The sequence below is a fragment of the Odontomachus brunneus genome, unplaced genomic scaffold (assembly GCF_010583005.1).
Source record: "Odontomachus brunneus isolate Ranch 3 - 2012 unplaced genomic scaffold, Obru_v1 Obru_scaffold_092, whole genome shotgun sequence".
NCBI classification, from domain to species: domain Eukaryota; kingdom Metazoa; phylum Arthropoda; class Insecta; order Hymenoptera; family Formicidae; genus Odontomachus; species Odontomachus brunneus.
In genome coordinates, this window is record NW_022639542.1 from 1,020,771 (window position 1) to 1,035,998 (window position 15,228).

At 50.1% G+C, this 15,228-nt stretch overlaps 1 protein-coding gene across 7 annotated transcripts in view; it reads left to right on the top strand.

Moving 5' to 3' along the window:
- LOC116848284 (mushroom body large-type Kenyon cell-specific protein 1) overlaps positions 1-14,506 on the top strand; it is a 380,233-nt gene extending 365,727 nt beyond the window's left edge. For all 7 annotated transcript variants that reach the window (XM_032824190.1, XM_032824189.1, XM_032824191.1 and 4 more), the window contains 4 exons: positions 2,088-2,523; positions 6,012-6,249; positions 6,995-7,892; positions 8,464-14,506. In XM_032824190.1, the coding sequence (XP_032680081.1) occupies positions 2,088-2,523; positions 6,012-6,249; positions 6,995-7,892; positions 8,464-9,814 (2,923 nt within the window). In that variant the 3' untranslated portion in view covers positions 9,815-14,506. The remainder of the gene's footprint in view (positions 1-2,087; positions 2,524-6,011; positions 6,250-6,994; positions 7,893-8,463) is intronic.
- Positions 14,507-15,228: the final 722 nt, after the last annotated feature.

Below are 15,228 nucleotides of genomic sequence, written 5' to 3' on the forward strand. Positions count from 1 at the left end.
TACAATTTTTGTTTTTTTACTCGGATGTTTAAATGCGATGCACAAATAAAGGCACTTATCGAAAGCATGATGTCACGAATGTCATTTCGTGAACGAAGTGCGTTACGAAAAGTAGCCGCGCGCTAACGTGCGGACTTATGACAATGTTAAGGAGAAAAATCTGGCGTGTATTGAAACACAAGTGGGTATTAAAACTATTAATAATAGGCGCGAAGAGACTTGTCCCGGTGTCAAGGCGGTGACGCGCGTTGTTTCAGTTATTCTCGTTTCGACGATGAATCTGGTCACGACACGTGTATAAGTGACACGATGACATAAATATGCAGATATGCCTATATACTTAAAGAGGCGCGCGAGCATCTGAGAGCGTAACGCGCGTTTTTTCCCCGCCCGGCAATCGATTTACGCGCGACAGCTCGCGAAATTGCCGGATTAACGCGTATCTTGAGTCCGTTCGCGCTTGTAAAACTTAATTCACCGCGCGACTCAGCGTCTCGAAATCATCGGGACACGCACTTGCGCGGATTCGCAATATTCGCCACCATTTCACGCGCTCGCGCACACACATATACACAACGTCGTGGACACGTGTTTGCGTCGAAAGCTGCCACGTGGCCGTTTAATGCGACTCGCCTCTCGAGTTAGTCCAGGAGGACGGGAACACACGTGAGCTTGCATCGCGAGAAGTGATGGATAACCTGACTTTGTTATGACGTCTGGTTTGAGCGAGTATCGATCGTGTCTATTGGCCGAGTGATTATCAAACTGCGCGCACAATCTCCCGGTCTGCTTAGAACAATGTTTGCCGCGAGATATTCCAAGATTCACCAGCCGCTGTTTGGATCAGCGCCCAGTGGCTGTTTCACAGGACCTCTGCGCAAGTTTCTGCACGGGAGCGAATAAAGGTTCTCTTAGGGGTCTTTCATTCAACAATTATGTCGCGCGAAATTTCACTATTTTTTATCCCTTTATTCCTTCGTCTTATTTTGTCACAAAATTTTGACCCTTTCCCAATATTACGTGACATGTGGAATTATCCTCCTTTTTCTTCACATAGAATAAGAAAAAATAGCTTATAATCATATTGTGAGTGATAATCGTTAGATTGCGCGCTATATAATCTTTTTCTAAAATACAAGTGATTTTTGACGACGAACTTCAAATTAATTATTACTTTATTTTACAATGAGCAAAAGTTGCGTTTTTAAGAAAATTGATGTTTCGAAATCAAAAGTTTGATCATTAATACAGAATTACGTTATTTTCAGAGAATATCATATTTTTTCAGATGTAAAAATTTAGATGCGCAACCATGATAGAAGAAACTAATTTTAAATGCATTCCGTGGCCTTTATTCTCTTCTTTCCTGTCATTATAGGTCGTCACGCAAGTACCGTCCCCCCTTTTTCCCTCCCTCTCCGCTTGTAATATAATTGTTGAATAGCCTCTGGATACATTTCGTTGCGTTTTTCTTTTTCCCGTCGACGAGGATTACAGGATCTTGCGGTATCATGAAGTGCGAATTATTTCGCTTGTAATATCAACACACTCGAATGATGCTCATTATTATTGCATTATTTATTTTTTCCCACCATATTCTACGACTTGAATCTTAATAACCTATTCGATAATAAAGCTGGTATTTACTTCCTCTTATTCATACAACAGCGGTTTTTCAAGTTGAGAATTCTATGACGTAAACGAGATTTGTTGCGATAATCGACGAACTCGATTATTGTTTTGAAGATCGCGGACACGACAGAAGAGAAATCTCGAGAAGTGCGATTAAGTTTTCACGCGATACAATGACTCGATAATCTCGCGAGAGCTCCAAGAGAATCTAGGTCCGCCGTTCTTCTTCCTCTGACGTATCTTAATACTTCGTAAACATTCACGACGTAGTGATGTCTACAAGGAATGATATCGCGTGGCGATCTGGCTCGGCGAAGTTACGGGGGATTTCACCTCGCGTCGCTCACCTTAGGGTCCCGAAATTACATTGCAGACAATTCTCGAGCGGTGAATTTCAGGCAAAAACGCAGACTCCGTCCACCAGACCCCGATAACATTGATTAACGTTGTTTCAGCTCGTGTTACCGCGCGAAACCGCGAATGACCGGACCGGTTGCGGCCGCGGCAGCGGCGGCGGCGGCGGCGGCTGCGGCGGGCGTCGGTGGTGTTCCGGGGGTGGTGAGTGCCGGGGGTGGCAGGAGGACCTACACCGAGGAAGAGTTGCAGGCTGCCCTCAGGGACATCCAGAGCGGCAAGCTCGGCACGCGGAGGGCGGCGGTGATCTACGGGATACCGCGTAGCACTCTGCGCAACAAGGTCTACAAGCTCGCGATGGAGCGCGAAAGGGACGCGTCCCTGTCTAGCACCCATTCACACCCTCACGAGCCCGGCGCCCCAGCCACCACCACCACCACCATCACCACCACCACCACCACCACCATTACTACTACTACAACACCAAATACGACCCAAAACGCCTCCGCGACCACTCCGCCCCCGCAAGTGGACGAGGTAGGTTTTGGGGACAGATCATGGAAGATAGTTCGAGACTTAGGAAGTGAGGGCGAGAAAGAGCAAGAGAGAAAGAGGCAGGGAAATAAAATAAGAAAGAGAGTTGTGAAGTGAGAGAAAGAAATGAGAAAGAGAACGAAAGCGAGAGTGGGCGAGATGCAGAGAGCAAGGGGGTTGATGGAACGTGTCAGCGACACGTGCTGAAGTTTCGTCGCGCGCGTCGGATAGAGGAAAAGCCGAGGATGCGTAGAATTGGCGTAAACGGCTACGGGAAATTTCGCGAGGGAGCGGTACGGCGAGATATCTACTACCGGGACAACAGTCTCGAAGCGGCGGCGCTGCGTCTCTCGAGTCTCCTTTTATTTCCGCAACTTCCGTTCAGTTGTTCGACGTTCGTTGGTCTTTCTGGTCTTTCGGGAACGAATCGATTATATACCATGCCGAGAAATGCGGAGCGGGGGTGGGAAGCCGAACACGAGAGGGGAGGTCTCTCTCGTCGGGAAAGACTCGTGTATACCGTTCATAAATACCTAAGTGTGGTTTTGGTTAGGAAGAACGAATAAAGCTTCCCCAAAACATACCTCTGGCACGGCGATCGTGGATCTCGCGTGGACCGTCTCGTTTCTCAAAAATTGATAATCGGCTCGAAACTCGGGCTCGGTCGATCTATCAATTCCTTTCATCGTTCGTTCGTTTCGATCCGTAAAAACAGCTTCATTGTGAATTATAACTGACATAAACAAATAATTCTGTCTTCCCAACAAACTCCACGCTCGCTTCTTGACGCGACTAGATCAAGCTGTGATGAAAATTAACGCGAATCATGTTTCGAAGTTTCACGATAAAATCGCGCCGAGATTTTGTGACTAAAAAGGAAACGTGCTCTGCAAGAAGAGACGCGTCGTCTGACACTCACTCGCGTCGCATTGAAGACTTGGCAGATGTTTACCGGTTCCTTTTCTTTTTCCATCATATCGGCTTCCGGCGTGCCGATTTGGCAGCGAGCGACGGAGGAGTATCGACCTGGTCCGAAATGCGTTTACGGCGCGTTTGTTTGTTTGTTTGTCCGGTTAAATGCCGGATGGAAACGGACGACATAGGTCTACGCGGCTCCGTACCGGTCGCCGTGATGCTCAGTAGTGTCCAGTGTTCTTTTGCATGGGCTGTTTAACTTTTTTTATCTCACTATTTGTAGTTTAACACACGGCAACTTGGTGTCCGCGAGGTTGCAAGACTCGAGGTAAGTTTTTGGGAAGAGATCGTGTTGAGAGAGAAAGAGAGAGAGACGAAGGGGGAGAGGATCCGCGCGCGGATCTCCCGATCTTTCGCTCCTCCTTTCGGACGGGCCGTGATCGTGAATGTATGCTTCTGGACCTCGACACTCTGCATCCTCGATGTTACGCGCATTACGGGCCGCCGCGCCGGTAGAGGCGACGGCCGATCGAATAACAGTTCCGAAATAGAGGCGCAATTCCAGGGCGAGCGCGCCGTCATGCATGAAACGGCCGCGCGCGATCGAAGATTACGGCGGACTAAACACACCGGGCCGATTTAATCCTCATCATCTGATAGTGTCTTTTGCCCGGATTTCCCCGGCTCGGGATCCGCGAATGAATTTTACCTGGCGCGCGCGCGTAGAGATTTGAAAATCGAGAAAATATCGCCTGAAGAGACGAGGAAGCGTGAGAGTTTTATTTTTTCAAGGACCACGTTGTGCGCGCGCCAGGGCGATGTGTTTTTATTCGGTTGTTTCGCAAAATTATCCGCACCAAGCCCTGATTCAAATTTTTTGGTGCGGTGGTTTGCACACACACACACATACACACGCGCACGCGAGAGAGTCACGAAATCAAATCTAAAAATAAATAAAAAATACGAAATTTCCAGCGACCGCTGGGAACACGCTTGGCTGGATCGCGCTCGAAAATGTTATGTCGGCAAAATACACATTCGAGCGGGAATCCGGACAAGGCCGGGGAACACTGTTATAAGGTGCTGTGAGATTAAACTCGGCGTTTATCGTCTAAAGCGAGCGCGAAAAACCGGCCGTTGAAAAATGTCCCGAATCACACTTGCCGTGTCTGTCGAATTTTACCTCGCGAAAATCGCGATTGCATCGCGTACGGTCTGCGATAGTCGTCGCTTGAAATTGCCCGTCGACCTAGCCCAGTCGACCTCAGCATGAGAGGCGCTATTTTACGGTGCAACTTGTCGAGCTCGTGAGCACGGTCTATGCACGGTTAAAGTCTCATTTTTCATTCCTGCATTTCGTGTGATCGCGTAGCTCGTGCGCGCGCGCGCGCGCGCTTATACACACAGCCGCCGCCGTAGAAGACTGTTGCTTCACTTTTAGTGCAATGCATGCGCCTTAAGCGAGTCCCGAGCGATATCTCCGCACTTAAATTCTGGCGTATCTCGTCGAAACGCTCGCACGCCGAAGATAAGTTTCTCCACGCGAATTCCGCCTTGTTTGTGTGTGTGTGTGTGTGTGTGTGTGTGTGTGTGTGTGTGTATGTGTGTATGCGTGTTACCCTCTGTCTAGAGGACTGGCGAAGGAGAAGGTAGCCGCGAGTTTATTGCCGAGTCGGGTGACTGCCGAGAGCATCGAGAACGTTCTTTCTCGCGAAACACTTGCCGCTTCATTGGAAAAAGAACTGTTTACTGATTAGCAGCTCTTGCATGGCGCTTGACTATTCTGCATTCGAATGGAAATATGCGTACGGAGTGGTTCGTGCGAAGTGACACGATCGCGTGTATCCTGAAAGAAGTATTCGACTTCGAGCAGAGAGAGAAAGAGAGAGAGAGAGAGAGAGAGAGAGAGAGAGAGAGAGAGAGAGAGAGAGAGAGAGTGTGGGGGATTATTGCAGGAGAAAGAGCGTGGTCACGATTTTTCTTTATTTAACGACGTTCTTCGTGTTAAAATTTGTTTAGAAATTTCGAAAATATCACGTTTAAGAGATCAAAGCTCCTCAAGCTGTCTCTGTCTTGAGATAATTGAGACCGGAACGCAACTCTTGCCACGCGAGACACGTCACGCGTTGTGTTCTCGAATCCGAAATATCTTTTCTCGCATTTTTAATCTTCCCTCTCTCCATCCAGATACTTCTTTCTCCACGATACGCTGTGCGGTCACTTTAGGGAGAAACGCTCTGTATATATTTACATGGACAATCGACACCTACATACGATACAGATACACGTACACTCTAGACAAACATACATACACACACACATAACACAAACACACACATGCACACACCTCTCGACGAAGCACTCTCGAACAAGAAGTTGCCATTGCGAACAGCAACGGTTGCCTAATGACTATCGATGATAAGAGAAGCACTGCTTCTACTCGCGCCCGTAGGCGGAATAGAAGCTTCTACTTTTCACTTTCCTCGAGAGGACAACTTGATCGTAATCTGCAATTTAGATGCTCTTGCGAGGAGCGAGGAGTACGCAGAAAACGCTAGAAAAGATGTTTTTAACAGGTGGACGATAAAGAACTGTCCGGAGCGGAAGAGGAGAAGGAAGTCGAGAAAGCTCTGCTGAAGCCGCTGCTCTCGTTGGAGGATCTCGTCAGGTTCTCCGCGCTCGAAGGTACCGGCGGTGATTCCCTGAGAAGCCTGCTGCAACGGGGACACGAGACGGGGGCCGAGTGGCCGGGACTGGAACATGCGAACATCGGCCCTTACATCCAAAAGATGCTGGCTGCCGCGGCACCGTTGGGTAAGTGAAATAAAGTTGTCCAATTATCCCAAGACGCGTCACTGAATAGCCGCGCGAACTGTCGAACGATTTGCAGTTCATTCTTCGCTTCTAAGAGGAAGGGATATTCGGATTGAATCCGGGGTGAAATAAATAGGTAGTGTTTGGCTTGTTCAAGTTCGAAACAAGTGCATCTCACTTGTGGGATATCTTTTAACACGACACGGATGCGCGCATGTGTGCACGACGTGAAATTAATCCGTGGTCGTGAGAGGAATTGCACGCTGCGCTGGTGGTCGGGATTTGGGTCATTTCCGACAAGCAGTCGTTTATTTTGCCCACTCATTGACTAGCCAATCGGCGCTACGGGACGAAAGTCGAAAAGTGTATTACGTCGCGATAGGACTTCTGGAATCGATAGAAGCCAGGCCATAGCCGGCCTCGCGCGCGTCGATACTTTTTCCGGCTTTAGACTGCGAGTTAGTTCGAGTAGCTGAAATCCGTTTTCAGAATTGCGATCTGATGACTCGGGAGAAGACATTTCACATCGACGTTTCACATCGGTTTTGTCAAATTTATCATCAGCTCTACCTTTCTTTTTCATTGCACCTGTTCTGCGCAATTCGCCCACTTTGCCAATAAATATCACAAATAGCGCCATATTTCATTCGCAAGCGCCTAAGGCGCGCCGATTTGAGCGTATGCTCGATGAAATTGTCCAAGTCAGCGGTCTGTTTGAACGAACCTCTCAACTCCGACCTGTCAGGCATCGAGACGCGAGACTACCGCATACCCGACGTGGTGAGGAAGCTGATGAGCGAGGACAAGAGGCTGAACAAGAATGTGAACGGTGACCAGTCGCAGCCGCACCATCAGCAACACCACCATCAGCACCATCACCTCGGCGCGCACCAGCAGACGCAGTCGCAGCAACAGCAGCGCACGCCGATGACGAACGACGACTTCAATCCCAACATCGAGGAGGAGGCCAGCGACAGCGCTCAGGGCAGAGCGATACTGAAAATTCCGTCCTACAAGCCCGCCAGCACGCCGGGCTGTTCCAGCAAGAACGGCGAGCCGACTTCCGCCGCGTTCGCCCAAGGCTTTGCGGCTGCCGCCTCGAGTCCGGGTCTCCTGGAGCGAGCTAGTCCAGCGTTCTCCGGCACCAGCAGCCCCACGAATTCGCTGGTGGGCAAAGCGGTGGCGGTCAACTTCCGCGACGTCATCGCCAAGAGCATCAGCGTCAAGTTCCAAGAGGGTCAGACGCCCGGCGCGACCGGTCTTCCGGGTTGCCAATCGGCCAGTGTCGTCCAGCCGCAACAAACAATGATGACGGACCCGAGTCCGTTCAAGAGGGGTCGCTACACACCCCCGCAGCCGCCGCCGCAGCAACAGCAACAATCGCAGCAGCAGCAACAGCAGCAGCAGCAGGCCAAGCAGCAGTCGCAGGAGGCGAACAAGCCGAAACCGGGCACCGGCGGCAAAGGCACCCGGCCGAAACGCGGCAAATACAGGAACTACGACAGGGACAGTCTCGTAGAGGCGGTACGCGCGGTTCAGCGCGGCGAGATGAGCGTGCATCGTGCTGGCAGCTATTACGGAGTGCCGCACTCCACCCTCGAGTACAAAGTCAAGGAGCGGCATCTCATGAGACCGCGAAAGAGGTGAGTCAATCGTGTCCGTGTTTTGCTTTATCTTCTCATTCCTTCTTACCTGTCCAAGTCGCGAGTGACCACCGTTCGCGAATAACGCGTGCAAACGTAACAAATATACAATAGTTTGTAACGTGTTGTCGTGTTTTCTAAGTTCGTTGGAACGAAGTCTCACAGAAAACTTGCGGGAATTGAAGTAGTAGCGGAAATGCTGTTCTCTGAATTTCTTGCAAGGAAAAATTTCACTCAAACCGAATGAACTCAAAACGACAGTAAAAATACTGTCAGCCGGGATTGCAAGAGCGGATGTCTTACTTATACTTGGAATGGGTTTATTAACCTACGAGTGTTTCATTCAATTAAGATGAATTTCTTCCTGCGCAGAGTATATAAGATTCATTCTTTAATTTGAAACGGAAATATTCATACGACTATTCAGAGCAGAAGAGAGTTCACTTTAGATGAATAAGAAATTTCTCTAAAAGAATCGGAAAGCACGAACAATATTGCAGGATAGAAATAGTTCCCGTTGAAAATAGCACTATATAATCAGAGCTTCCTCTCTGTCTTGATCTGGTTGCAGGGACCAGAAGCAACCAGACGACAAGTCGAAGGAGACTGCGACGACGGCGGCGGCGGCAGCGGCGGCCGCGGCGATGCGACCGGGCGCCGGCGTCGACAAGAAGCCGCAGTTGAAGCCGCAAAAACCGTTCACGCCGCCGGGTGGCATACCCGGGCCGAATGGGCTGAAGATGCCAGCGTTTATGGAGGGCATGCCCCATCTGCCGTTCGGGGCCTTCAGCTTTTGGAACCCGACGCCGTTCATGCCTTCTCCCTTCATGAGTGGCGCGCCCAACGTGCCGATCCTGCCGGAACAGTATTTCGCGTCGCAGAGAATGCGCGGACTGCAGGAGCAACAACGAAACGCGGCGATGGTGCAGCAGCAGCAGCACCAGCAACGAGATCGCGACGGGATCGCCGGGACGGCGGATGCAGCGGGCACCTCGAACTCTCGCGGCGCGTCGATGGTGAAGACGCCACGCGACATGGTGGAGAGTATCTACGACGGGCCTGGCGCGAACGGTAGTTTCCTGGACAATCTGATCAGGTCGAGCCTCGAGACAGGCATTCCAAGGGACCAGCGGGCGATCGCAGACGCGAGGAGTCAGCAGCAGCAGTCGTCGTCGTCGCAGCAGCAGCAGCAGCAGCAACACCCGGAGACGATGAGCAGCAAAACGCTGATCGACCAGCTCTGCAGAAACTCGAGGAGAACCCCGCTGCCGCGAATAGCGCAGGACAGCAGCGAGGATGAGAGTTATCGAGGACCAGCGGCGGCGGCGTCAGGCAGAATCGTGCCGGAAAGGCCAGAACGCGTGCCCACGGTCGATCTTAGCCCTTCACCGTCGGAAAGGGGTCGCACGGATGATGGCAGCGACCGGCTGACGTCACCGCCGACACCCTTGTCGATCTCCAGAGCGGGCAGCAGGGACGAAGACAGCACCCGCGACTCTAGGATCGATCGCAGCAGTAGGGAGCGCGAGGTTCACAACGGCGGTCAGGAGGACCGGAAACCTCTGAATCTGCAGCAGCAACCGCAGTCGCAGTCGCAACAGCAGCAGCAACAGTCGCCGCAGCAGCAACAGCAACAACAGCAACCACAGCTGAACCACTACCCGGACTTACACAACCTCTACGCCGTATCAACTGACAAAAAAAGTGCCTGTGATAGTAAGCTTATAGTAGATCATTCGAGCCAGAAAACTCAGCCGCAGCAACAACAAAAGGAGTACGCTGCCGTGAGCGGGCTGGTCGTGCAACTGCAGAGGGGCTACAACACCGCGAGCAACAGGTCCGGCGAGTCGACTAACAGCAGCCAGCAGCCGGCGGAACAGCGCGGCCCCGCGCTCAGCATGGAGGACTCCGTAGAGCAGTAGACGAAAGTCAGTATCAGTTATCCGTAAAGTATACAGTTATGAGTACACAGTGAAGAAAAGACCCGTATACAGTAAGCCCACATTCCCGCCCAGATCTCTCCGCCATCTTCTCTCACACGCACCGATCCCGTGCGCCCTCTCGCCGTTGCGCGCCGCCGCGAACCGGACCTTCCCTTCCGCTCTCGATCGCACGACTTTTCTTTTCCCGACTTTTTCTCCCGGATTCGTTCGGAGAGACGAGTGTCTCTCTTGGAGGAGACGTCGCGCGCGCAAGAACGGACGTGATCGCAGGCACGAAGAAGGGAATTCTCCGACGCGGCGCGACAACGCGACGACAACACTCCACTCCGATTATCCCACGTATACACACACGACCTTGCTCCCTCCTCCACAACCTTTTCCGTTCCAATCGGAAGAAAAAAGGCAAACAAACAAACCCTCGAACGTTGCCAGGTGAGTTGCCAGTGCAAGAAGGGGAGAACAGAAGCGAAAAGAGAATGATAAAAGATGACACGCACGATGCTAAGTACAACCAACCGTAAATCCACTGCGATTCCGCCAGTTAAGCGCAACATCCGCCGTACGAACCCGCGTCCAGCTGGCCGGTCCGGCCAACCTGGCGTCAGGCGCGCGTGCAGGAAATCCTTTCGACTATGGCGAAAGTATATTTCGGACCGAAGTATACGAGTGAACGAGACGGATATAAAGAACATAACATACTCACACACACACACACACACACACACACACACACACACACACATATATATATAGACGCGTGATATATTCATCGTATCGAGTACTCACGCGACGATACACACTTTAGCAGATGCACGGATTCATTCTAATCGCGTTTCCACGAGCCAGACATTCCATGAAACTTTTAGAGACACATAACGATACACACGTTCCAACACACACAGACACGTATAGTATCACACATATACACAGATATACGAGTACACTAACGAGAGTATACAAAAATGGGGAACACATAACGAGATACTTAGACGTCGCGCGCGTGCACGCGTCGCTACACGTGCGAGCGGCGGCGGTGGCGACGCGGCCCCGAGTACTCCCCGGGTCTCCTTTGCGCTACACCACCGAGAGAGCTGTCGAGAGTGTGCTCGCTGCTTGAATCTCGTCGTCAGCCCAGACAACCGACGGACAAGCCGCCTAATAGAGCTCAAACTTCAAGTCGTATTCGACCAGCGAGCTTTCCGTCGAGCAGAACTCTCTTCTTTCCTCTCGACGGGCTCGGCGTGCGTGGAACGGGACGCGCGCACAAGAACTACCTCCTCGCTCGGTGGTGTTAGGCAAAGGTCGAAGGTCGGGGCGAGCGGGAACGCGAACACAAATCACGCATCGGCTCCGCGGCCGATCCCGTCGCGTTTTCGACTCGCGCCGACCAACATCTACGACGGACGCGGGGACTCGGCGATCAACTCGGCGGTGTCCTGCCCCGAGAGTCCCGTCGAGTCCTGCAGCGCGGACGTTGAAGAGGGAAACTCGGCCGTGCAGCTCGGCCGCGCCAACCTGTGTACGCGCGAGCACGCGCGACGCGAAACCTTAGCCGCTCGATGATTATTATTACGATTATTAATTACTGCTACCACTACCGATCGGTGGACGACGACGAAAGGTCAAACGATGGAACAAAAATGCCGACGCGACAACATATTTTTTCCTCTCTATGAGTGTAAAACTACCTAATATGCAACAAAAAAAGAAAAGAAGATAAAGAAAAGAAATCTTATTACCTACTATATTAAACACTACTCTTAACTCGTAAGGAGCGACATAATTATATAAGGAATAATATATTATATATACATATATTTTTGGTCATTACGAACGTGTGCGAAGCGAGAACGAGCCAAGGCTTTTGTTGGCGCGCGTAGATGACGTTTTTTCACGAGGCGACAATATTTCTATAATTCTCGGTTGTTGTTTCGAGGCCAGTGTCCGACACGTCTGCCCGCGTTTCGGGCATGTCAGGCGCGGCGGGACGGGGCAGGATGGGAACGCGGCGAATAGCGGGACGCGATCTTCGTCGTTGGATATTGCCGACCGATATGGTTTTTTCGACAGGGCTCGCGCGACCTTTGGCTCGTCCGGATTGGCTCGCCGATCGATGCAACGGGAATGCAATGAGATCCGAGATGATGAATGCTCGCGTCCGTTTGTATTTCTTTTTCTTTTTTTTTTTTTTACGAATTCCTTTTATTTACGAAGACAGAAAATTTGTGCGCGGCTCACGTCGGAGGAGCGACGTTCAGGCAGAATCGTTATATAATATTCGCGCGGCGAATTCACAGCCTCCACGAAAGCCGAGATACTTAAAAGTCTTTCGCCGCGTGTTTCGGACTAGACGCGACCTTGTCGTTCCCACACTAGTCGATAAAGCGTCGTTGCGACAATAGACTGCGTTCCTTTTGAGCGCTCAAGCCCTGTAAGTGCCATTCTATCTTTATCGCTCATTAGATGCGGAAGAAAGATAGAGTGACGCTTATAAGCGCTTAAAGCACATGAGCGCCCAAAAGGAACGCAGCCTTTGATATTTTTCGAGGAGAAGTTTCGTTTCGGACGCGCCGAAAACAAAGTTTTCACATTTCTGGTTAGAAAATGCCGCGTAAAAGAAGCACCCGTGCGTAATCGCACACACCTAATATTCTATGTAATACAATAAAATCTGAGAACACTTGAAAGTTAAATCACAATGGAACACTACGAGAGCTTTCAATCGATCGAATTTTTATGCACTTTTGATTCACGAAATTCGATGTCACACGCACATGCGCACGTATGTGCGGAGTTCGACAGACCAAAACAGACAAGTTTTGGCCGAGCTTTTGCTTTCGCAGGCAATCACGGCGACGAAGATCGCGGTCTGCCGGCGTCGCGTTATCGAATTAGATCACGGTCCAAAAATCCAGGCGAAACTAGAAAGAATCGCGGACGCGAGAATTCAGAAAGTGTGATTGGGGGAACGAGAAATTCAGTAAAACGCAAAAAACAAAAGGCAAGGAAGAAGGAAAGGAAGAAGGGATACTGTTGCAACGCGCGCGCGCCCGCTCTCGACTCGGTTTCGATACCGGAAGCGCAAACTTTTTCTTAAGCGCGAGACGCCCACTTTTTGATACGAATACAAATTTTCTACCGCGTAGAGGGAAACAGAGAAAAAAGAGAGAGACAAAGAGAGAGAGAGAGAGAGAGAGAGAGAGAGAGAGAGAGAGAGAGAGAGAGAGAAAGAAAGAGAGAAAAGGAGAAGAGACAGAGACTGTCGCAGCTGCGGCAACGTGAATGTAGGCGGCGTTGTAGCGTTTCTTCGCTAGAGGGAAAAAACCCACTCGATTCTAGGGGAATGTATTTCTCTCTGTGTTTTTTATTTTCCACCGGTTCCCGCGTGTTCATTCACGAGACCAGCGTAGCCAGCGTCGCGACGCACCGGCACGGATTTCGGACCGACACTTTTTGGCCGCGCCTCGATCATCCGTCGCTGATTTGGAATAACGGCGGCGCGAGTGTCGAACGAATAACAAGTCGCGACGTCTCGAGCGGCCGCAAGTCTCTCTCTTTCATTCGGTTTTCCATAGATTCACGCGGTCGTGCACGTGCGTCCGTTCGTTATTATCATTACAGTCTGCACGCGGGGGATGCAACAAATGCGCGCGAAGCGAGCATCCTCCGAGGATACGGGAAATTTTCACGGGAAAGTTGGGGAAGATTTTTGAGTACGCGGGAGTAATCGATGAAAGGTTCGCGGTAAATGTTGAGATGTGCAAAAGTTGAAGTGGTTCCAGCGCAAAATTAAGATGCTTGTAGACGCGTGCAATTCGGTTTTAAAATTTCTCTTAATTTGAGCTATATGTATGGATTGTGGGAAACAGCTCAGTGAAAATTTATCGATTGTTCCGCTTTGAATTGAAAGATTTTTAAGCAACCTCATATATTTCGCGGTGATAAGAGGGAAATCCGGTTCTTCTGATGATCCAACGACGTGCACGACCGTCACGGAATCTCGTCACAATCCTCGGTTGAAATTCCGTTTCGTAGACGATTCGCGGATAGGCATTGCAAAAAGGGACGTCATTTCGTTAGTATAGCAGACAGACGGTTGGACCAAGACGAGATAGACGGGGACGAGAGGCCGGAAGGTTCGGAGGCTAGACGTACGCGAGAAAACGGCGACAAATAGAAAAATAAAAACGGTGCTGTAGTGCGGGCCAGGATTTCCTATTTTTCTCGCATAGTCGAGCGTAGTCGGGGTAAACGACGCGAACAAATATAAGAAGGAAGGAAACGAAGGGGAGATATAGAGCAGAGCAGCGAGCGGGAGAAAGAAGCGAAAAAAGGATGATTCACACACGCACTCATCTCATGACTCTCTTTAAAAGTAACGACTGAAAGACTCTAGGCTGTACATAAAGTATAAGGCATGTATGTTCGGTGTTTTAAAAATGCAAAAATTCCTTATTAACGCAAAAAAAAATTATACCTACGAAAAAAAGTAAACCATATAAGCAAGGCTACTCTCTCGGTGTTTTTTGGAACTAAACTTAAAATTTACCCTATTTAAAGCAAAAAAACCGTGAATAATGTAACTTTAAAGGAAGCGCGCGTAAACGCGGAAACAAGTTATTGAGTGTAAACGTTAAGGTCTCCTTAGGGTTAAAAAGTAAAAAAAAAACATAATAATAACAAGCTGAATAGCGCAAAACCAAGCGAAATGCAAGCTAATCATGATTGTGTGTAAACGTAAATTTAAACCTTCCTTCGCCCTGTGTCCGCTAAGTCACTTTTTAACTGTCCACTAGCCCTTCCCCTCCCCCCCACTTTCACCCCACCTACCCAACTACCCCTTCTCTGCCCCTTACTCCTCACCCTTCTCCGCCTCACACCCCACGCAAGAGACCACACCCTTCGCAGAGAGACAAAAGTTATATGATAAATCACTCGGTGTGTGATCTGAGCTACTCGATGCCTCGAAGTCTTTTTTCTAAACGTTCACACCAAGGCATTACGCGAGAAAGGAGGGAAGTATGTTTATACACTTGTTCCGACCACTGACTCACTCACCCTCTTACCTTCCCCATCCTCTCCCTTTTACCTCCCCTCACACACCCGCGAATTCACCTCACCCGACACACCCAGAAATTCGATATACCCCTTATCGAAAGATTTATCGTTAGATGTGAAAAAAAATGATATTTATCGTGCGGATGATAGTAAACGTGCGTAACACACTATGATTGTCGTTAATTCAATTACGGTTACGATGTTTCGTCGCGACGCGTTTGGTGCGGTCTATATAATCGGCGTATCTCCGATCTCCAACGATCCGTCGGGCTGCAGACGTCGCGGTGCACACGTCTTTCGTTGTTTCTTTCTTCGCGCGAGGAGAGAGAGGAGAA